At 57.8% G+C, this 19,579-nt stretch overlaps 5 protein-coding genes across 5 annotated transcripts in view; 3 read left to right on the top strand and 2 right to left on the bottom strand.

The window, feature by feature from the left end:
* Positions 1 to 891: 891 nt before the first annotated feature.
* CCDC137 (coiled-coil domain containing 137) lies at positions 892 to 3,162 on the bottom strand. Its single transcript, XM_075044191.1, has 6 exons — positions 3,002 to 3,162; positions 2,570 to 2,700; positions 2,167 to 2,377; positions 1,766 to 1,848; positions 1,555 to 1,634; positions 892 to 1,342 (listed from the first exon to the last, which is right to left on the bottom strand). The coding sequence occupies exons 1-6, from the start codon at positions 3,100 to 3,102 to the stop codon at positions 1,136 to 1,138; spliced, it is 813 nt and encodes a 270-aa protein (XP_074900292.1). The 5' UTR covers positions 3,103 to 3,162; the 3' UTR covers positions 892 to 1,135.
* A 95-nt stretch (positions 3,163 to 3,257) lies between these two features.
* On the top strand, positions 3,258 to 5,356 carry OXLD1 (oxidoreductase like domain containing 1). The gene is made up of 2 exons (XM_075044192.1): positions 3,258 to 3,332; positions 3,909 to 5,356. Exons 1-2 carry the CDS (start codon positions 3,288 to 3,290, stop codon positions 4,299 to 4,301), a joined length of 438 nt encoding a protein of 145 aa, XP_074900293.1. The 5' UTR covers positions 3,258 to 3,287; the 3' UTR covers positions 4,302 to 5,356.
* A 1,925-nt stretch (positions 5,357 to 7,281) lies between these two features.
* On the top strand, positions 7,282 to 7,791 carry PDE6G (phosphodiesterase 6G). Its single transcript, XM_075043840.1, has 3 exons — positions 7,282 to 7,427; positions 7,557 to 7,597; positions 7,715 to 7,791. Exons 1-3 carry the CDS (start codon positions 7,282 to 7,284, stop codon positions 7,789 to 7,791), a joined length of 264 nt encoding a protein of 87 aa, XP_074899941.1.
* A 306-nt stretch (positions 7,792 to 8,097) lies between these two features.
* On the bottom strand, positions 8,098 to 9,645 carry TSPAN10 (tetraspanin 10). The gene is made up of 3 exons (XM_075043839.1): positions 9,517 to 9,645; positions 8,488 to 9,086; positions 8,098 to 8,404 (listed from the first exon to the last, which is right to left on the bottom strand). The coding sequence occupies exons 1-3, from the start codon at positions 9,595 to 9,597 to the stop codon at positions 8,098 to 8,100; spliced, it is 987 nt and encodes a 328-aa protein (XP_074899940.1). The 5' UTR covers positions 9,598 to 9,645.
* A 516-nt stretch (positions 9,646 to 10,161) lies between these two features.
* The window catches only part of NPLOC4 (NPL4 homolog, ubiquitin recognition factor), a 30,979-nt gene continuing 21,561 nt past the window's right edge, over positions 10,162 to 19,579 (top strand). The window contains exons 1-6 of the mRNA XM_075044196.1: positions 10,162 to 10,328; positions 11,654 to 11,734; positions 14,345 to 14,457; positions 15,367 to 15,546; positions 17,998 to 18,046; positions 18,861 to 18,955. Coding sequence (XP_074900297.1) covers positions 10,314 to 10,328; positions 11,654 to 11,734; positions 14,345 to 14,457; positions 15,367 to 15,546; positions 17,998 to 18,046; positions 18,861 to 18,955 — 533 coding nt within the window. The 5' untranslated portion in view covers positions 10,162 to 10,313. The remainder of the gene's footprint in view (positions 10,329 to 11,653; positions 11,735 to 14,344; positions 14,458 to 15,366; positions 15,547 to 17,997; positions 18,047 to 18,860; positions 18,956 to 19,579) is intronic.

Below are 19,579 nucleotides of genomic sequence, written 5' to 3'. Positions count from 1 at the left end.
CACCAGAGCGGCCGGTGCCTCCGCTACCCATGTCCGGCCCCAGCCCCTCCGGAAGCCTGGGATCCCACCGGCTGCCGTCAGCGTCGGCCGCAGAGCCGGGGCCGGCCCCGCTCCAACAGGCAACGCTTTGTGCAGGCACCGTGGCACGGGGGCCGCCAAACAGCACTGCCTTTGTCCTGTGCAGGTGAAGCCACCATGCCGGCCTCACGGGCAAATGTGGGCCACCCTGTGCCGGGAGCAGCCCCCTGGATCCCTCCTCAAGGACTGGGAGCTGGGGGGCTCTCAGCCCCAGTGGGGTACGTGCCAGGTCTGGATTGCTCGGGGCCTCGCAGCTGTGCCGCATGGCACGGGATTGGTGTGGGTGCAGCGATGGGGCTGTGACAGCATCCCTGGCAGCAGGAAGGGCACCGCGGTCACCGTGACTTGGGGTATCTGCCAGGGACAGGCAGGGCTGGGTGGTGATGCCAAGGACAGGGGTGAGCATGGTTGGGGACTAAGGGCTCATGCAGCGTCCCCGAGCAGTGACAACGGAGTGACACGGTGCAGGTGAGTCCTACGGACTGCGGGATGCTCCACGTCCCTGGGGCTCGGCTCGCTCTCCTCCAACCGGGAGCCAGGGTGGGAGCCGGAGATGTCATGGCCAGGCACTGGAGTCTCCCCCGAGACTGAGCAACAAGGGTCCTGCCCGCAACCAGAACCCTGCCAGGGCCAGCCGGCAGCCAGTGACAGTGACAACAGGCCCGCTGCGGGCCGGGACTGCCATCTGCCGGCACGCCTGCCGGCACACCACCCGGCATAGCCACACACACACCGGCACAGCCGTGTCCCTTCCCAGCTGCCACGCAGGAAGGAATCCGGACAGGTTGGGGAGGAACAGACGCGCTGACGCCATTAGCACTCAACGGCAGTTTTACTACAAGCAGGTTTGTGGCACTGCAGCGGTCTCAGCTCCGGCGCTGAGCACGTGGGGTGCCCTGAGCTGAGGTGTGGGGCTGTGGGGAGCCCCAGGGCTCAGCAACAGAAGAGCAGCAATGAGGACAACCATCCCCCCTCAAGTCCTGGGGTCCCATGCTGCCTGCATGCTGCCTGCACACCCTCGTTGGGACCAGGGAGGCCCAGCTCCTCCAGGCTGGGCTCAGCGGGGGACCCTGCGTCGGGCCTGGGCGCTCCCCTGTGCCGCCTCCCGCTGCTGCTGTTTGCGCCTCTGGATGTCCCTGTAAGCCTGGATGACACGCGCTCTCTCCTCCTCCACGATGCGCCGGCGAGCCATCGACACCGGCGCTGCCGGGGACGCCTGGCTCTGGCCCAGGCGAGACGTCAGGAGGAGCCGCTTCTGTCCAGCCTGCGGGCAGAGACGGGACAGCTCAGGGATGATGAAGGATGAAAAAGCCAGGACAGGGCTCCAAGGAACTGTCAGCAGGAGACTGAGGCCACCGCTGCCCTTCCAGGCCTGATTTCCAGCCCAAGGGAGTGAGATGACCGGGATCCAGCCCAGACCTGCGGGTACCCAAGGGCACGGCCGAGGGGCAGGAGGCATTGCCCCCCACAGCTCACCTGCTCTGCAGGGCCTCGGCCCCTGGGCCGCGAGGTGATGGTGGGCGGCTGCGTAACCACTTCACCAAATGCCACCGTGTCTAAGAGAGAGAAGCAGGCACTGGCATCAGGCAGGAGCTCCCCTGGGACACGCTGCTCCAGCTTGCCCCCACCTCTCCATGTGCTGCCAGGGCAGGGGGTGACTCCAGCCACCCCGCTGCGCCAGACCCACCTTGGAACAGGCTCTTCTCCAGCATAGCCTCTTTCTTCTCCTCCTTCTTCTTCCGAGCTTTTTCTAGTTTCTTATTCTGAAACCTGAAGAGCTGCGTTATGACCGGACAGGGAGCAAGTAAGCGAGTTCCTACCCCACGGGATTCCCCCCAAAACCTGGGGCCCCACACCTCTCCCCACAGCTCCAGCCCAGCAGCAGGGTGAAGCAGGTCTGTGGCTCCAGTCCCAGGCCCCAGGGAGATGAGGTCCACAGCCCTCCACCCGCACCCCCAGTCGCTGGCAGATGCCAGACCTATGCTGCAGCACCGGCGAACGCACCCACCAGGTACCCAGAACCGGGCTGGGGCACAGGCCTGGGCTGACCCAGTCCAGCCCCGGCAGCCATGGTGGCCTTGCTCTCACTCTTTCTTTCTCTTGGACTTCTCCGGTGCCGTCACCTCCTTCTCAGGCTCCCGCTGCAGCTGGTTCTTGGTGAGGAAGAGGACGCGCTGCACCTCCTGCTCCATGCGGCAGACGTAGGAGCGCTCCGACTCCCCCTTCCCCCTCCTGAATTTGGGCACGGGGATGTCCCCCTGGGCCTCAGGGCCCTTTGACTTGGGCTGCTGCTTCTTCTCTAGGAGAGACGGGTGACATTACTGCAGCAGTGACAATCTGGGGGTTCCCCTTCCCCTGGCAGGGCACGGATGGGACATCACCAGGGGGAGCAGCATGTCCCACTGCAGGATCTGGCTGCCTCCAGCTACACCACTGCGGGCTCCTCGGCCAGGCCCTGGGCACCCCTGCTCGGGTCAGCTTCGCATCCCACCTGCTGCCCGCCTCTTCCCGGGATCAGGGCGCTTCATGGCCTCACGGCTCCTGATGAGCTCCCGCAGGCGGAATGGGATCTCCTGCTCGTCGGGGTGCTTGGGCTTCATGTTGTCCACCTTCTTCTCCTTCCTGGGGGAGATTAAACATGGTGTAAGGCCTGCAGTGAAACACCGGGACACGGGAGTAGCGGGACACAGCGACCTGGGCACCGAGACCCGGGCACGAAGGGACGCAGGGACCCGGGCATGGCTGGATACCGGAGCACCTGGACCTGGTGAGGTCAGGACACACACCGGGACCCAGCTCCCAGAAGCGGGGACCCCCGCCAGGACCCAATCGGCCCTGGGGAACCCCCTGATCCCGCGTGGGACCAGTCCCCGAACCGGGAGCCAGCCAGGCCCGATCCCGACCGGATTCCCCGGGCACTGACCTGCCGCGACGCGGGGCGGCCGGTCCCCGCCCTGGTGCCGGTCCCTGTCCCTGTCCCTGTCCCTGTCTCCGGCCCCGGCCCGGTCCCGGTCCCCGACCCATTGCTCCGCCGCTCCCCACGCGGCCACCCCGCCACCACTTCCGGTTTCCCTCCGACGCGCACCGCCCTCGTCCCCGCCCCCTGCTTTCTATTGGCCGCCACACCCTTATTAGCTGACCGTCCCGGGCTGCTATTGGTTGGGAGAGCTGTCGTTCGGGCGCGGCCGTGTCCAGGGCGCTGGGGCCGGATGTTACTGCGGGGGGCGCGCGGTTTGGTGGGGGCGCGCCGGGGGGTGAGCGGGTTGGGGGGGGGGGGCGGCTTGTATTGGGGGGGCCAGGAGGACCCCAAGGGAGCAGGGGGTCAAGAGGGGGGTATGGGGTGCTGGGGGGGGGGTGGGAGTCCTGGGGGGGGCAAGGAATTGCTGGGGATGAGATGGGGGGGGAGTAAAGGGTGCTGGGGATGGAGTGGGGGGCTGAGGGGGGGCAAGGGGGTGCTGGGGATGGAGCAGGGGGCTGAGGGGGGGACAAAGGGGTGCTGGGGATGAGATGGGGTGCTGGGGGGGATAGGGGGGTGCTGGGGATGGAGTGGGGGGCTGGGGGACTCAAGGGAGTGCTGGGGACGGGGGGGGGCTGAGGGTGGACAAGGGGGTGCTGGGGGGATAGGGGGGTGCTGGGGATGGGGGGGATAGGGGGTGCCGGAATGGGGTGGTAGGGGGGTGCTGCTGGGGGTCTGTGAGCTGCTGAGGGGGTGATGGAATGGGGGGGTACACTGGGAGCAGGGGGCTGTGGGGTGGAAGGGGTCCTCTGGCCGAGGTGGAGGGCACAGTTTCCCCCCAGGGCTGGCATCAGCGTGGGGTCGTGGTTCTCAGGAGCCCCCGGTTGGCACTGGCAGCTGCAGGGGGATGCTCAGGGAAGGGGCCCCGCACCCCCACCCCAGCAACATCTCCGGCCTTCGGGAACTTTCGGACACCCCGGCAAAGGCCGGTGGCACCTCAGACACCCCAGGAAGCGACAGCGGGACAGACACCCCCCAGGGTGAAGTGGGGGTCCCTCCTGCTGTCCCCCCAATCCCCCCACCACCCACGCACTGCTGCGGAACCGGCTGCCCCAACTGCGTCTGGGTTGGGTACGTGGAGGAGCTGCTGGAGCGGTACCGGGACGGCGGCGCACGGGCCTTGGCCGCCATCGAGGAGCACGTGGAGGACGAGAACATTAAAATGATCCTCAGGATGGAGATCAGGCTGCGTACGGAGAAGAAATGATCTTCCCCCAGCCCCTAAAAACTAGCGGGTGATACCACCCAGGAGACTCTGCTTCAGGCTGGATGGTGGGATCTGGACTCAGCTTATTTAAAGTATTTATTTGTGTGTGTTGAGCTCTGGGGGGCGGTTGGACTGGGGATGGTCCGAGCCCCCCCTCCAGTGACCTGCGCAGCTTTGAGCACGGGATCCCGTGTGAGTTTCAATACAGGCAGTGTCCAGGTCATGTCTCACTTCTCATCTATGGGGGAACCTGCCCCTGGGGACAGACAGCAGCTCACCTCCGTCCTCAGCCCCGGATTTCCCAGCAGCCGGATGCTGTGCTCCCCCGGGATGGAAAATCCCTGCCAAGGGCAGGCTGATGCGTGTCCCCAGCCCTCCCCGCACCGCTGCTCTTGCCTCCTCCTTGGGTTCCTCACCTTGGATTTTAAGCATCCTGTGCGGCTTGGCCATGACCTAGTGATTGGGGAGAGCTGGGGCACTGCCCTGGACCCCCCCTCCCCACCAGCACCATAAGCCTCTTAGGGGCTTCTCCACGTGAGGGGCTCGCAGGGGAGGCACCCAGCGCTGCCGGCCCCTTCTCCAGGCAGGAGGCGCAGGCAGCGTGCGGCCCCGAGCACATGGGCACCGGCAGCCTCTTGGCAAGGGCACTATCCCCGGCTCCGGCACCAAGGTCACAACCTGCCAGGCTGTTTTTCATGGTGCCTTTTCTTCCTCAATTGCCTTTGCCTCCATCTTGAAATCCCATAAATTTGGTCCAGCGCATCCTCCCCTCCATCCTGCCTGGCTGGGCTGGGGGACTTGCAGGCTCCTGGCCATCGGGACCCCCGCAGACCCCCCAGTCCTCTCGGCACAAGCTCCCCAAGGAGCCACGAAGCCCTTGAGCAGCACTGGCTAATGAAGCTGGAAGCAGCAATTTACACCAGGGCTCTGTTCTTTGCCAGAGAAATAGCTGGTTCTGCCAGCTTCATATAAAACACTCCCGGATCCCTGTAATCCTATTTGTGGAGTCCAACTAATTGCAATTAGTGGCAGGGGCTGATGTTCAATTAAAGTGTACTGAGATTATTCCTTTTTGTAATTGCTTTAGTGCTGAGATTAAGGGAAGCTTTGGAGTGATACTGTCCCACGGAGAGCGGGGCTGCTGGGCAGGACGGGCAGGGGCTGCCCAGACCCATTTCTGCCAGATTTTGGCCTGCAATGCCCGTGCCCAGGCAGGGCTCGGGCTCTCCCCTGGGTGAAAGCATCCCACAGTGGCTACCGGCAGGGACAATGCTCGGAGGGCAGCCCTTGTGCCAAGACCATCACCCATGCCAGGGTGGAATCTGGCAGTGCCTGCAGGCAGGAGCACCGGCAGCAGTACCCGGCAGCCCTCGCCGTCAGGACCGGACCGTGCTTGGCACAAAACACAGGGCACAGGCTGAAAACCCGGCGCGTCCCAGTAGTTTCAACCGCACAGGCTCTGCTGCCAGTATTTCCCGGCACAGCCTGCCTGCGGCTGCCTGCATTACTGCCTTGCCCTGTTGGGGTCAAGCCACAAAGGGTGTTTGGTTCCCAGCTCGCGGATCCTTGTGGAGAGCTGGTCCATGGTCCTGGGCAGGATGGGGGTCCCATCTCTGCCCCTGGGATCAAGGGGCACCAGGATGATCTCTCTCGGGGAGCGGAGCTCCCCCAAGAGAGATGCCTTGGTGGTTTGGGGAGAGGAGGCAGGATCCCGCTCACGGGTAATTTGCTGCCCATCCTGACACCGTCAGTCCCACTGGCACTAATCCAGATACCCTGTCCCCATCCACCCCCCCATCCCACCAGGACAAAGCCGTGGGGAAGGACATCAGATTACCCCTTTGAAAAGAAGGGACAAATAATCCTATTACCCCAGAGCAGGATAAATCTGCCCTCTCCTAAAAGCCACTCAGAGCGTCTATAGGACGTGCGCCGGTGGGAGCAGGACGGAGGGTCTCCTGCGGAGCAGCGCTGGCCTCGGGGACCACGGCGGCTGCGTAAGTCTGGGGCTCTGCTCCGTGCGCGGGATGGGACCCGGTCCCAGTGGCACCAGGGCTCCCGGGGCAGGGTGTTGCTTTGCTCCAGGCAGGATCCTGCTCTTGCCTCCCACTCCTGCTACCTGCAGCTGGGAGCAGCATCTCCGGCATCTCCCCGAGCCAGGTCCCTTCTTGCCCAGGGCCCGTGCTGAGCCGCTGGGCTCCGCAGCGGGGCTGAACCCCCTCGCACCGATGCCAGAGCCGTCTCTTGTGCCGCAACACTCCCACACCCGGTCCGTGGCATGGCTGCCGTGCCCGGAGGAGGCACGACCGCAGCGGGACAGAGCCCACGTGCTGCCCTGCGATGTCCGCCTCGGCGGCCGCCCTCCACTCCCCCCCACCACCACGGCCACCCGCATCCCAACACAGGTCCTGAGGGGTCCGCAGCCCAGGGTGCCCACCAACCCCGAAACCCATCCCGCTACAAACAAGCCCTGAGGGACGCCTCTTTCCCACGCCTGCGGCTGCACGGATGCCAACCCACTGCGGCACACGCAGCTCGGCACAGACCGCGGGCGAACCATGGTGGGGGCTCCCGGCAGCGCCGGTGAGGGGGTCCCCGGGTGTCACAGCCACGCTGGGGTGGGGGGGCAAAGGCTGGAGGAATAGCCCCAAAGGGAGGCAGCCCTGCTGCCCCCGGGGATGCCCTTCCCTGCCTTTGGGGTAAGGGGATTAGCGGGCTCTGAGCTGGGCTAAGTCAAGGTTGCGGGGAGAGGACTTTCCTCCGGGGCAGCCTGGAAAAAGCCGATCAGCGACGGCCGAGGGGCCCCGTGGCAGGACAGGGTGGGAGCAGGGGCACAGGGTGCCTGTGGGTGGTAGGAGAAGCCGGTGATCCCCCCCCCCCCGTGTCTCTCCTCCATCAGGTGTGAGGAGCCATCCCGTGCCAGCACCGGACCCACAGGGAGAACCGCGACCCAGGGCAGGCTGCCGGCCCCGGCACAGCCATGAGCCTGGAGCCCCCCAAGCCAGAGATCAAATCAGTCACGAGGGTGACCGGGGGACCCGCCACCCCGCGGAAGGGACCACCCAAATTCAAGCAGAGGCAGACGAGGCAGTTCAAAAGCAAGCCTCCCAAAAAGGGGGTGCAGGGGTGAGTGGGGCAGAGCCCCAGGACCCCTGACAGAGCCCTGGGGAGGGGGCCAGGACATGGCCATACGTGCCAGGCTGGGGTGGGTGGGGGCTGGCCGGGGGTCAGGACAGACGCTCTCTCTCCTTGCAGGTTCGGCGACGACATCCCAGGCATGGAAGGGCTGGGAACAGGTACGGGGGTCCTGTCCCCGCTTTGCCGCGGGTGGAGAATGGGTCTCGCTGCATGCACAGCCATCTGCAGCTGGGCTGGGGGGGGTCACGCTGATGCAGCCTCTCTCCTCTCCCCAGACATCACTGTCATCTGTCCCTGGGAAGCCTTCAGCCACCTGGAGCTGCACGAGCTGGCCCAGTACGGCATCATCTAGGCAGGCTGCGGCCACCGCCACCCACCCACCCTATAGTGCTGCGTAGGTAGAAGCCGCCCCGTCTGCGTGGTGGGGCTCAGCCTGGAGAAATGCTCATTAAAACCCAGAACGAGCATGGGAGCCTGGTGTCGTGGTCTGAGGTTGGCAGGGATGCGGGTGGAAAGCGTCTCCCCAAGCCACAGGGTGGAACGGACAGGACAGGGATGGGGTTCAGGTTTCCGACGAGGTTTATTTTGGGCTGGATCAGTCCCCCGCATGTCCCCAACCCCACGGTGTCCCCCACCCCGGGTGGCAGCCAGCACGCTCTCAATCCCGCACCCCGACGGGCACGATGTCTCTGAGCACCTTCAGCGCCATGAACACGCCGGCAGCCTCAACCAGCACCAGCACGGCCGCGCCGGCCGCGATGCCGCCCGCCTGACCGCGGAGCCAGGCACCGAGCTGCGTCACGCAGCCCCCCAGATGTACGACGGTGCCGGCCGCCCCGTCCCCAAGGCGCAGGGCTCCGAAGCCGCACTGGGTGTTGGTGACGGTGCCATTCTGCCAGGGGTCCAGGCAGCAGGAGGCAGGGACGCTGCACGCCTGCGCTCCCGGGGCACTGCAGTTGAAGTACCTGTGGGGATGGACAAGGAAAGCTGACGGGTCCGCTCACCTTCCCGGTGCGGGGACAGGGCCCCCCCCGGCACCCCGACTCACGGGTTGGTCTCCCAGTCGCGATAGGAGCCGAGGCCGCAGCACCGCAGGTTCCGCTGCACCTCATCCACCAGGAACCGCAGGTCCGGCTCCTCCTGGTAGTGCAGGAGGCAGAGGAGCAGGGCATCCCGCAGGGCGTCCCGCAGCTGGTGCTGCGCTGCCAACAGCAGCAGCCCCCCCAGCACCTCCAGCCCCGCGAAGGCGAGCACGGCCCCCACAAAGAAGCGCAGCAGGCAGGGGTTGGAGCGGAGGGCGCCCAGGCAGCCGGCCAGGGAGACGGCACTGGCCCCCAGCCCCACCAGTACGAAAAGCAGCATGGGGTCAGAGCCCAGGGGGGCCAGGCGCTCGCCCGCTAGCAAGCCCTTGGCCAGCAGCCCCCATACCCCCACAGCCAGGGCCAGCAAGCCCAGCAGGAGGAAGAGGAGGTTCCAGAAGAAGGCCAGGTACCGCACACACTGGCTGAAGGTCCCCGGCTTGGGGGGGACGGGGCACCACACCCCGGGGTCCTGCTCGGCCGTGGGAAGGTCCGTGTCCCTGGCCAGCGAGCCATCATCATCATCATCGGAGAAGGAGGAGTAGGGCAGCTCCACCAGCCTGGACGCCTGCACGGACAGATGAGCCACTCGCAGCTGGTGGGGCAGCCCCAGCAGACCCCCAGAAATGCCCCCCTCAGCCCACGTACCCCCCTGTCCCACAGCTGTCACGGCTTCCTGGAGCCACCATGCCCCCCTCTTTGCAAGACCCCCCCCTCTGCAGGGTGCCCCGCATCCACCCCCCGCGTTGTAACCCTGCCCGTCACGGAGACCCTGGGGTCCGAGCAGACGGGGAGCACATGGGTGCTCTCCCAGAGACCCTGCCCCTAACAGGGACCCCCAGCTTCATCCCTATGGAGACCCCCAGGGATACGGGTGCTGCGGGCTCCATCATGGAGCCAGCACCCAGCGGTCGGGGGAGACGGGGTGCATGGGGCAGGATTGCGGGGTGAGGGTCCCGAGGGAGGGGACCGGGGGTCCTGCAGGGCCCCGGCATTACCTGAGGCAGCAGCAGCCGGGTGCTCTCCCCACTGATGGCCGCCCCACGGTGCCAGGAGAGCCGTACGCTGCTCAGCGCCATCCTGCTCGCAGCCCGGCCCTCCAGCCCAGGCAGTCACACTCCCATCATGTGAGGCGGTTGAGGCCGGTGCTTAAATAGGGCTGCGGCTCCCGGCCACCACAGCTGGGCCCGATCCTGCCCACCCCCGCTGCAGCACCCATGCCCACCGCCCCGTTAGCGGGGTCGGTAACGAGGGCAACAGCAGGATGCGTGGGGGTATTGGGGTGAGTGAGGGGGGAAGCAGAGCTCACATCCCTCTGTCTGGCCGATGGGAGCTCCCCCCACCCCAGTCCCATACAGAGGGCGAGGGGGCACTGGGGGGGTCCCCACACCCCGGCCGGACCCCGCAGCGGAGACACCCTGAAGTTGGGGGGGAGCAGAACGAAAGAGAGCGGGTGGCGGTGGCCGGGGGGACAACTGCGGCGGTGGCACCGAGGCAGCGTGGGGGACGCCTATTGCGGTGGCACCGAGGCAAACGCGGGGGACGCTTGTGGCGGGCGGACCGCCCCGCCCGGCCTAGGAACCCTCGCGCGGCGGAACGCGGGTGTCGGGGTGCGGGGCTCCGGGGGTGGGGGGAGAGCGTTAGCGCAGGCGGCGGGCCGGGCCCGGGAGGCGGGGGGCCGGGGCGGGCCGGGCCGGGGAAGGCGACGCGGAGAGGAGCGGGTTGGACCGTAGTTGGGCCGGGCCGGTAGCTGGACGGCGCGACAAGCTCCGGTTCCTGTGGAAGGGGCAGCGCCATGGCGGAGACGATCGTGAGTGGGGGCCGGGGGGGGGGAGGGGCGATGAGGCAGCAGATTCCTGTGGGGCGGCGGGGCCGGGCCGCGCTCACCCCGCCCGGCGGGACCGCACCGGGTCGTCCCGGGGCCGCGCCGGCGTTTAGGAACGGGGCATCCCACCGGGAGCCGGCTGGGAAGCGTAGCACCCTCGGGGCCGGGCCCGGCTGGGAACGGGAGCTGGCGGTGTCCGGGCCGGGCAGCCCCCCCGCCGCTCCCGGAGCGGTGCCTTGGACGGATTCCCCGTGCTTTTACCCCAGGGAAATGCCACCCCCCCTTTCCCCCTCGTAGCGTGTGAGGTTTGGGACCGGGACCCCCGGGTCCCACTCAGCCCCGGGTGGGGAGATCTCGGGGGAAGGTGCCCGATCTTGGCCGAGGTGCCGGCATCGCTGGAGAAGGGGCTGGTCGGTACCGTAAAGGTCTCCCGCTCCCGTCAGGCCGGGCTTGTTCCCGTGCTGAATGTCGGGAGAGCGTAAAGGGGCTCCTGCCAGGTAATGCCGGGACGCCGGCAGCCTCCCGTGTCCTCCTGTGTCCTCCCGTGTCCCTCCTTTCAGCACGCACGCTGCCATCCTGAACCTGGCTCTGCATTAGGTGTCAGCAGGGGAAAGTGCTCTTTAGAGCAACTTCAGTCTCTTCTCTGGTCCCCGGCAGCATGAGGACACTGATGTTTACATTTGCCACTTCTTTGCCCGTACGTGAAGAATCGTCCCTGGGTTTTTCCCCAAAAAACTGCCAGGTTTTCCCATCTCTGACTTGAGGTTGCAGCAAAACTGCTGTTCAGTGTTTCACAGGAATAGCCTGAGCCTTGTGGCTCTTCTCCTTGTCTTTTCGTTAGTGATGGAAGCTGCGTGTCAGTAACATGGGTTGAAACATAACAACAGCGCAGGTGCCCATTAGCACCAGTTAGGCCAGCATTTGTGTGTAGGCACCGAATAAAGTGCTGCTGTGGAAGCTCTGATTCACCCTTCTTCTGAAGGTTTAATTCCTCATCTGAGGTCAGAGCTTTGACAAAAAAAGCAGTGTTAGCATTTTTCTCGGTGCCAGCTTCTTGCCGTGCCTCATGCATTAGGGTAATTCATCCTGCAGCCTGCAAACATCAGTCCAGTGCTGCCCTACCGAGAGCAAATTACTTCCTTGTGCATTTGCACACCCTTTTGAAGAAGAGCGTTAAAAGCAGGAGGGAGGAGTGGTGGGGATGGTCTGCGTCGTGTGGGTGAAACTTTGGCATGGCTTCAGCAGGCTGTGAGCACAGGGTGGGCTCTGTCCCCCCGTCGCTAACTCGAACTATCCTCTTAACCCTGCAGATAATCCGCGTGCAGTCGCCGGAAGGGGTGAAGCGCATCACGGCCACGAAGCGAGAAACAGTGGCGACGTTCCTCAAGAAGGTACCCTGAGCCTCTCTGCACCTTCCCTGCTCACCTGTGGAACAAGGCAGGGCTCCTGCGGCTCAGCCCGTGCAGCGGCTCTCTCTCGTGGGAGATATGCGCTTCACCTTGCTGGTCAAATGTGCTGACAGCAGCGAGGATCGGCATGCCTTGTGGAAAATGGCATTTTTATTGGTGTAGCCAAAACCAGTTTTCTCATTGCTGTTCCAGAGGGAGAATAACAAAATTAAAGAAGAAAACTTACTTAGCTTTTCAGTTGGAGTTTCCTGGGGTGGGAGCTTTCCTGGGGGAGGACATGTTTTTAGTGTTCTCCCAAAAAAATGGCAGCTGGGGAAGCGGAGGCTGACAACAACACAGGAAAGCTGTTTGACAGTTAAAGCCTGCTGCAAGGGACTGGCCTCTTCAGGCATGATCCAGTTGAAATTCAGCTGCTTGATTTGCACTTTGAATATCATTTGAATGTGCTTTGTGTGCTGCTGGTTTTCCAATGTGGTTTTGAGAGAGAGCAAGGAGGGAATTAAGGTGAGATCTTAAGGTGATGTGGGAGCCTCCGGGTCTCCTGGGAAGGATTTCCATCCTGGGATGAGGAGAACACACTGAGCGTTGGAGTTGTCAGATTTGGAGTTGGCTGTAGCCGGTTCTTTGGTCTGATGCAACTGCTCAATGTCTAAAGTTTGCTATTTAAGAGTGAGCAGTTCTCCATTTCCTTCCCTCCTGGAACTCCACTGTAACCTGGAACCCTCAGATTAGGATTTCTTTGCTTCGTAAGAGAAGTACTTTGTGTTCCTGTGCCTGAAGGGCCATTCTTCTAGTCAGCTAGATTTCCTTTCTCCCTCCAAGGGGGAAGGGGAGCAGACTGAAACCTACTGCTGTTTGTGAGTTGTTTGCTTTGTTTGAAGCTAGGGCCCAGACCCCAACAGCAATCCCCACCTGACCAAGCGAAAATCCTGATGCATTTCAGGGCTGGGTCAGAGACACCCACTGCAGCCGCTGAACAGTCTCACCCAAGGGGAAAAAAAGCGTTGCTTTCAAAATCTCTGGAACCTGTGCAAAACAAGCTGCTCAGTTTCAAGGGTTCATATTACCCGAGGCAGTGTGGAACAATCGTGCTTGCAATCATTTACTGTTGGAACAAAAGCATCGGCACTCACTGAAATTGCCTGTTGATCTGGGTAAAACTATATCCTCTTGCTGAGCTGAATACAAGAAATGTTTAGGTTTCTTTCCTGATATAGGGTTTACTTGAAAGGGAAATGTTGCAAATTTTACCACCTAAGATCTGTGCATATTAATAGCTGTGGATTTTAACACTGAAATGTTAATCCATATGGTGGATTTCATATTTAGCTAGATAGCTGTAATTAAAGAGGCATCAGATTGCTGCTTCTATGCTAGCAATTAACTTAGATCTCCTCCTTGATGACTCCAGAGAAGCTGCAAAAGAAGTGTGCAAAAAAGCACGTTTCAGAGTGATAAGGGCCCCGATAATCTTCTCTGCATGTCCTAGGTAAGAGTACTAAAAAAGTAAACTCTTGGGTGCGTTCAGGTTGGAATCGAGTTAGGAACTAACTTGAGCCTTTGTTAATGTATTGTGGAATTTGTCTCCCCCAAAAAACTGGTGAAGTCTGTGACCTGATGAGCCAACGTTAAACTCTGGCAGGCGTAACACAGGAGATGAACTATTTGAAAGTTGTGCTTCCATTCAAATGGCAGATCGCTTGCTGCTACAAATCGCAGCAAAGCTGACAGTAGAGAAACTGCTTTCCATGACTTTGCTCATGTGACAGTTGTGTTTGTGGCTTGTTAGATTTGTCCTGTGTGCAGTCACTGTCTCTGAGCCCTACCAAAGCCATAGGGAGATGTACCTAATAAAAATAGAGGCTTTTAACTTAAGAATTTAGGAAGAAACTTGTCATCTAGAGAAATTTTTAATGCTACTTTTAAACTGATTATGTTTTTAAGTGGCCAAACGTGAAAATTGTTATTGCTGTGAAGAGGCATTTGACTGATTAAGAGTAAAGTAGCCTTAAACTGAACTGGTGAGAGGATAAGCAGAGAAAAAAACAGCCCAGGAACTGAGAGGTGGTTGTTGTGAGCATAAGTTCCATCAGGAGAAAAGAGGCAAATGCAGAAAAACTGGAAGGAGAACAGCAGGAAGAGCCTGAGTGAAACTCATGTAGCAACTGGTAGGCAGGAGCAGAGCTGAGGGCAAAACATCCTCAGAGGTGAAGATCTGGACTGAGGAATTCTGGTCGTGGGAAGATGAGAATGACTTGGCTGGTATGTGCTGGAGTGAGAGAACTGGGGTAATGGAGAAGGTAATTTCCCCCCCTCTAGTCATGACAGTGCTTGCCTGGATTTAGATGAAATACTGCATTTATGTTGTGTGAGAGACACGTTCTGTTTAAGTTGCTTTTTTTAATAGATTGCTTGTGTTACTAAGTGTTTCTATTTTTCTCAGTTGTCCTGAGCTCTTCAGAAATGTGGATGAATTCAGCTAACATTTTGCAATAGAAGTTCCCTGAACTTAGCGCTTGCTCTGAGCAGCTTTCAGCATCTGACCGGGGGTGTGAGGTATCTTAAACCTTGTCATTCTTCTCTCTCTTTCAGGTTGCAAAAGAATTTGGTTTCAGGAATAATGGATTTTCTGTCTACACCAATAGAAACAGGACAGGAGAGATCACAGCATCGCAAAACAAATCCCTCAACTTACTGAAAATCAAGTGAGTCCTGACAGAGACTGCTGTGGGTGGAGGGGGGGCTTTGTACAACAGGGTGCCTCTTCTCTGAGCTTGCCTGAATTCTTCCCTCCAAACTGGGCAGCAGCAGGCAACATCACGTTACAGAAGTTCTAAGCTTTCAGCTATCACTCACCAACTACTTGAAGGAACAAGCTTGATTGACGTGCTGAAATGGGGGTGATCAAATTGACTACATGTGAGGCTGTGGCAGCCGTTTCTTAGGTTGCTTCTTGCGTTGTGTTTGCTTGTTGTGGTGAGGCAGCAACGGGCCTCCAGTTTGCTCTTTTACAGCCTACAGCAAGCTCCCTCATCCCTGCTTTCATTCACGCTATCCTTTTTTTTCTGCATCAATGCCAGAGTCTGATAGTCCCCTGTGCAGAAGCCAGGGTTCCTGCCTTCTGTAGCCAGGCACCTAGGGAGATCAGAGGTGTCAAATGGTGCAATCACTTCATGGTTGGTTGGGGATGTCTTAATTCTGTTCATGTCAGGAATAATGTTAAACTGGTTAAAAATACAAGAGCTGTTACCACCATGTGCAACTTGTCACTTGAATGTGTCAGCGCTGGCAGCTGCCTTGGGAGGACTGTGACTTGATGTGCACAGGATCCACACTAGTCCTTTTTCTTGCTGGTGCTGTCGCTTCTCTCCATAGGCTCCTTTTGCCTTTTTCTTCATCTTTTTCCCACGGTCCTGTCTCCTGATGAAAAGATTTGCATTTGTTGTGCAAATGACCAAAGCAGCAGAAAGAGGTGGCTAACGGAATGGCTTTGGACTGCACGTTTGCTACTCTATGTGTAGTTTGTGATAAATTACACGTTCCTCGGTGGTCTAGGAGGTTTGCTACCCAGAAGCAACTACTGATACCTGTGTGTTGTTTTTCCACACCCACAGGCATGGCGATATGCTGTTTCTCTACCCCTCGAGCCCGGCTGGCTGCTCCTCAGAGACCATGGACACCTCTGTCTCCCAAGGCCTGCGGCCTGTGGGGGCACCCCAGGTGGTGGAAGATGAGATCGACCAGTATCTGATCAAACAGGATGGGAAGATTTACCGAAATCGAGACCAGCAGCTGTAAGTACAGGTGGACTTTGTTTCTGGCAATGCATCTGTGCCTTACCAGAGCTTGTAACATCTTGTCTGAAACCTGCAGCCAGGAAGTGTGCTATGGGAACTGCCCTCTGAGCCACTGCTCTATTCCTCACTGCCTTTGAAATGTTCACAAGGGAAAACAGCCCCTGCCATTGTCCGGGAAGGTTAAATTGAGCTCTGGTGAGCTGAGGAAGGAAGCAGATACCAAAATCCCAGGGTCTTTGCCAGGAAGGACTCATTCAGAGCATCTATTGTTCTGATCTAGGTGGCCCCTGCTATGGGACTTGTGATCATGTATTTTGTGCTCCTAAAACATTTGGAGCTCTCTAGATTAAAATGAATACTTTGAATTCTTCCCCAGGATGTCCTGGCAGCCGGTGCTGTGTAGAAATACTAGGTTATGCTCTGTGTGTGGCATATTGCTTAATAAGCAGGGGCCTGCTGTCTGCAGTAGCTTCTGTTCCATATGGTCTCAATATGTAGCTCCCTGTTGTTTGGGTCCTGAGGTGACGGGCGTGCGGGGCAGCAGGGCCAGGTCTCCATCTCGCAGGAGGGGTGCGGACGGGGAAATGTGCTTTCAGCCAGAGCTGCTGTCTCAGCATCACCCAGCCAGCAGCGGGTGAACATCAAGGTCAGATTCGTTTTCTAAATCACGGGTGGCTCCTCTGTCAAGAGCGGAGACCTGAGCTCTGTCGCCTTTTGTGGCTGCCGTGCAGTCTCTCCCTGCTTGGGCAGAGCAGACGCAACCCTGCATTGCTCTCTTCGGCACTGCGATGAGTGTGTGTGGCACCTCACCCAAGCAGGAGCACTTCTGTGTCTTCAGATCCAGCCACTCCTCATAAAGGAAGAACGCAGCAGTGAAGGGAATGAGTGGAAGTATCCAACGGCAGAGACGTGGAAGTGGGACTTGGGTTTCTGCCTGCTTAATTTTTGGCTTCATTTCCATCACGTGCCTTTCTAACCTTTCTGTGAAGCCAGAGAGCCCATTTTGCTCGCAAAAGTGCAACAAAGTCTAGCTTTGCCAAAACTCTTAGCTGCAAGAGGCTTAGGTAAACAAAGCAGCCTGTATTTTTTGTAAAAATAATAATATAATGGTGAGTTAATACCACCGTAAATCTACACTGATGCTGCTAAAATGTCCTCTGTCTAGATGGTTGGTTCTTATTGCTCATCGTTAACAACGTCCCAGTTGGCTCCTGGCCTGATGTCTGTACTGGTTGTCGGCTTGGGGCTGGACCCCTCTGCAAAGTAACTTCTGCAAGGGCTTGAGTGAAAATTTTAAAGGCAACCAGGAATTTTTTATGAAACAGAATAGCTTGCCCTTCCCCATTGTGTTGTCTTCCATATGGTTTATCTTTAGTGCTGCAGCGGCAAGGAAGTTTGGAGAGACGTAGCCTTTACATGGAAAATCCTATCTAACCTTTTCAGGCTGATGATAAATGAGGAAAATGTCACATTATCGAAACAATAAAGGCAAAACCTACCACTCCATGGCAAAAACATTGTCTTTAACTTGACCACATTTTTCAAAAGAATAAATGAAGGTATTGTTCTTAGCAGGGAGCCAAAGCACAGTGGTGGATATTTATGATAAAAAGAGTGTGTCTGGGCTTGTTCCTGTATTTGTGAGTGCATATCAATCTAAACATGAAGGGATGCTGGCGTTCAGCTGAGTGCATTAGCAGCCTTTAGTGGTCCTCTATGTACATTATCTGCCACAATACTTTGTTAAAAGCCATGCTGCAACTGGATCCCATCCATTTTGTCTTTAGAAGAGCCAACATCCATGCTCCTCTCTAGAGGCCTGCCTTTGAAAACTAGCACTGACCTAGTGCTGGGGCAGAGGTGTGGGGGGATTTTTTTGTTGTTTTGGGTGGGTTTTTTTAAAGTGATCGCCTCAAAAGGAGATGTTTTCCCCTCTGTTTTGTAACTTTACCCATCGGGTCTTTATGTGTCCAATAAACACATGCTTCCCTGTTTGTTCCAGGCCATCCTCTAGTGCCTGATAAAGGATGAATGTTGTGGTTGTCTTTTTGTTAGAACCACACAGGCCAGCGCTGTTACGTAGATTTAAAACACTTTGAATTGAAACACAACCCCAACGCAGGGTTGTAAAACTTGAGAAGCTGTGGTCTGACATAGGTTCACGTGGCTGTTCAGAGAGCAGAGCCGCTTGCCAGCAACACAGACGTTAGGAGGGTTTCATCTTGACCTGGGGCTCTCAGATTTAACCTGAAGCTGTTGCTGTCTCTTTATGTGAAGTTGTCTTGTGGTGACCCCTCTGTAATATTCCCTAGTGGGTGGAGAGTTGCTCAGATCTGTGTGATTGTATCGATCTTCCACACCACACCTGTTAGTCTAGAGCAACTTTGACCATCCAACTTCTCCCTTGTTAAATAAGAGTTAACGCTGCTTCTGTTTCTCTTTGCATAGGTGTCGTCATGGCCCCTTGGGTAAATGTGTGCATTGTGTACCGCTGGAGGTAAGAGCCCCAAGAAGGTGCTCCAGAAAGTCACACAAAAGCATGTCCTCTTGGATTTGGTTTCTTCCAGTATGAATGCTTTTCCTCGGAGCACTGCCCCCATAGAGACGGCAGCTCTGGGTCAGAATCCTGCCGTGCACTGTCAAAGGTGCCAGTTCACATCCAGGATCACTAAAGCTCTAGGCCTTTGAGACCGTGGGTTTATTCTGGTTAATGCTCTGTTTTTCTGCAGTAATGAGTTTAACAGAAAGTGCTTTAGAAAAGCTCCAATTTTCCTCCCTCTTCACTCTTGCCTGGATCTTCTTCTTTCAGCCCCCTCTCATGGATCCCAGCACTTCCCAGTTTAACCATGTATTATTCAGGTTGAAGGCAGCTTTAGTAACGCCTACAAATGTGCTAAGCTCTATAATTTATGGCATGAGGCAGCGATCCCTCAAAAGTCGCTGCGAGCCAGGATGGCTGTTCCCCCGCTTCCCCGCCGTGTGCTCTGGAAGTTCTTTGGCCTTGTTTGAGCAGCTGGGCTTTTTGTTTGTTGTTAGATATTGAAAGGAAAAAGCATTTTGCCTTTGAGGCTTGTTCTGATTTGTGGAGCCAATCTGTTATAAAAGTAGGAGGCGATAATAAAACTTGCTGTTGTAGAGCCCCACTGTTTCTATCACAGTAGTAGCTGCCTTGAAAATGAGCCTAAATTTTCTTGATTGTTTCCACATTGAGAGCCACTGGGGTTGACTCTAGAACATCCATTTGTTTAGTGATCAATGTATTATCAGACAGGTGTCTGACCTGGCTTTTCTTTGTGTGGTGTTTTTGGCAGCCTTTTGATGAGGATTATTTAAACCATCTGGAACCTCCTGTGAAGCATATGTCCTTCCATGCCTACATCAGGAAGCTGACCGGAGGGGCAGACAAGTAAGAAAATCTCTGTGTTTAAGGGAATCTAGTTGTAGCTCCTTTTTAAAAATACAAATGAAAGTACAGACAGATCTCACCAGAGTAGTGTTGAATATAACTATTGAATGGCAAACTGAGGAGAAAACAACACATTAAAAAAAAAAAAGGGCGGGGGGGGGAAATTAAATCTTTTTTTTTTTTTTTTTTTTTTTTTTTTTTCTGTGACAATGTAATTGCTTCCAGGAAGCACTACTGATGGGGGGAGATGGCCAGATGGAAGGAAAGAGGTTCCCTAATTATACCAAGCTCCAAGCCTGGATCTCAAACCTCGTGGAGAGGCACTGAGACTGTGGTGGACCTGGGGAGCTTTTATTCACCAACAGCTTTTCTTACCCACAGACGTGATTAGGACAGAAAGACAAGCTTAACATTCCTCAGGGCCTGATTCTGCTCTGTCCCATGCTCCATTTGTTCTTAGTGAAACCCTTTCTTGTCATCGTGCCATAGCTCACTGCCCAGTAACTGGAAAATAAGGCGTCCTGCCCCATGATGGGGTGGGGATGCTGTGGTGACACAGGCCAGATAAGTGCTGAGCAGAGAGGAAGTGCTGAAAGAAGTATTTATTTCTTTACGCCTTGCTGT

Source organism: Buteo buteo, chromosome 13, assembly GCF_964188355.1.
Source record: "Buteo buteo chromosome 13, bButBut1.hap1.1, whole genome shotgun sequence".
NCBI lineage: Eukaryota > Metazoa > Chordata > Aves > Accipitriformes > Accipitridae > Buteo > Buteo buteo.
This window is presented reverse-complemented; position numbering and strand designations above follow the sequence as displayed.

What these genes read in the sequence shown, in the direction of transcription:
- PDE6G (XM_075043840.1), top strand. Translation starts at nt 7,282, where the DNA reads ATGAGCCTGGAGCCCCCCAAGCCAGAGATCAAATCAGTCACGAGGGTG. An exon ending in CCCAAAAAGGGGGTGCAGGG is followed by an intron (nt 7,428 to 7,556) that starts GTGAGTGGGGCA and finishes CTCTCCTTGCAG; the next exon opens with GTTCGGCGACGACATCCCAG. An exon ending in CATGGAAGGGCTGGGAACAG is followed by an intron (nt 7,598 to 7,714) that starts GTACGGGGGTCC and finishes TCCTCTCCCCAG; the next exon opens with ACATCACTGTCATCTGTCCC.
- CCDC137 (XM_075044191.1), bottom strand. Translation starts at nt 3,102, where the DNA reads ATGGGTCGGGGACCGGGACCGGGCCGGGGCCGGAGACAGGGACAGGGA. An exon ending in GCCGCCCCGCGTCGCGGCAG is followed by an intron (nt 2,701 to 3,001) that starts GTCAGTGCCCGG and finishes AATCTCCCCCAG; the next exon opens with GAAGGAGAAGAAGGTGGACA. An exon ending in GGAGAAGAGCCTGTTCCAAG is followed by an intron (nt 1,635 to 1,765) that starts GTGGGTCTGGCG and finishes TCTCTCTCTTAG; the next exon opens with ACACGGTGGCATTTGGTGAA.
- OXLD1 (XM_075044192.1), top strand. Translation starts at nt 3,288, where the DNA reads ATGTTACTGCGGGGGGCGCGCGGTTTGGTGGGGGCGCGCCGGGGG. An exon ending in TGGTGGGGGCGCGCCGGGGG is followed by an intron (nt 3,333 to 3,908) that starts GTGAGCGGGTTG and finishes CGTGGTTCTCAG; the next exon opens with GAGCCCCCGGTTGGCACTGG.
- TSPAN10 (XM_075043839.1), bottom strand. Translation starts at nt 9,597, where the DNA reads ATGGCGCTGAGCAGCGTACGGCTCTCCTGGCACCGTGGGGCGGCCATC. An exon ending in CCCGGCTGCTGCTGCCTCAG is followed by an intron (nt 9,087 to 9,516) that starts GTAATGCCGGGG and finishes CTGTCCGTGCAG; the next exon opens with GCGTCCAGGCTGGTGGAGCT. An exon ending in CGCGACTGGGAGACCAACCC is followed by an intron (nt 8,405 to 8,487) that starts GTGAGTCGGGGT and finishes CCATCCCCACAG; the next exon opens with GTACTTCAACTGCAGTGCCC.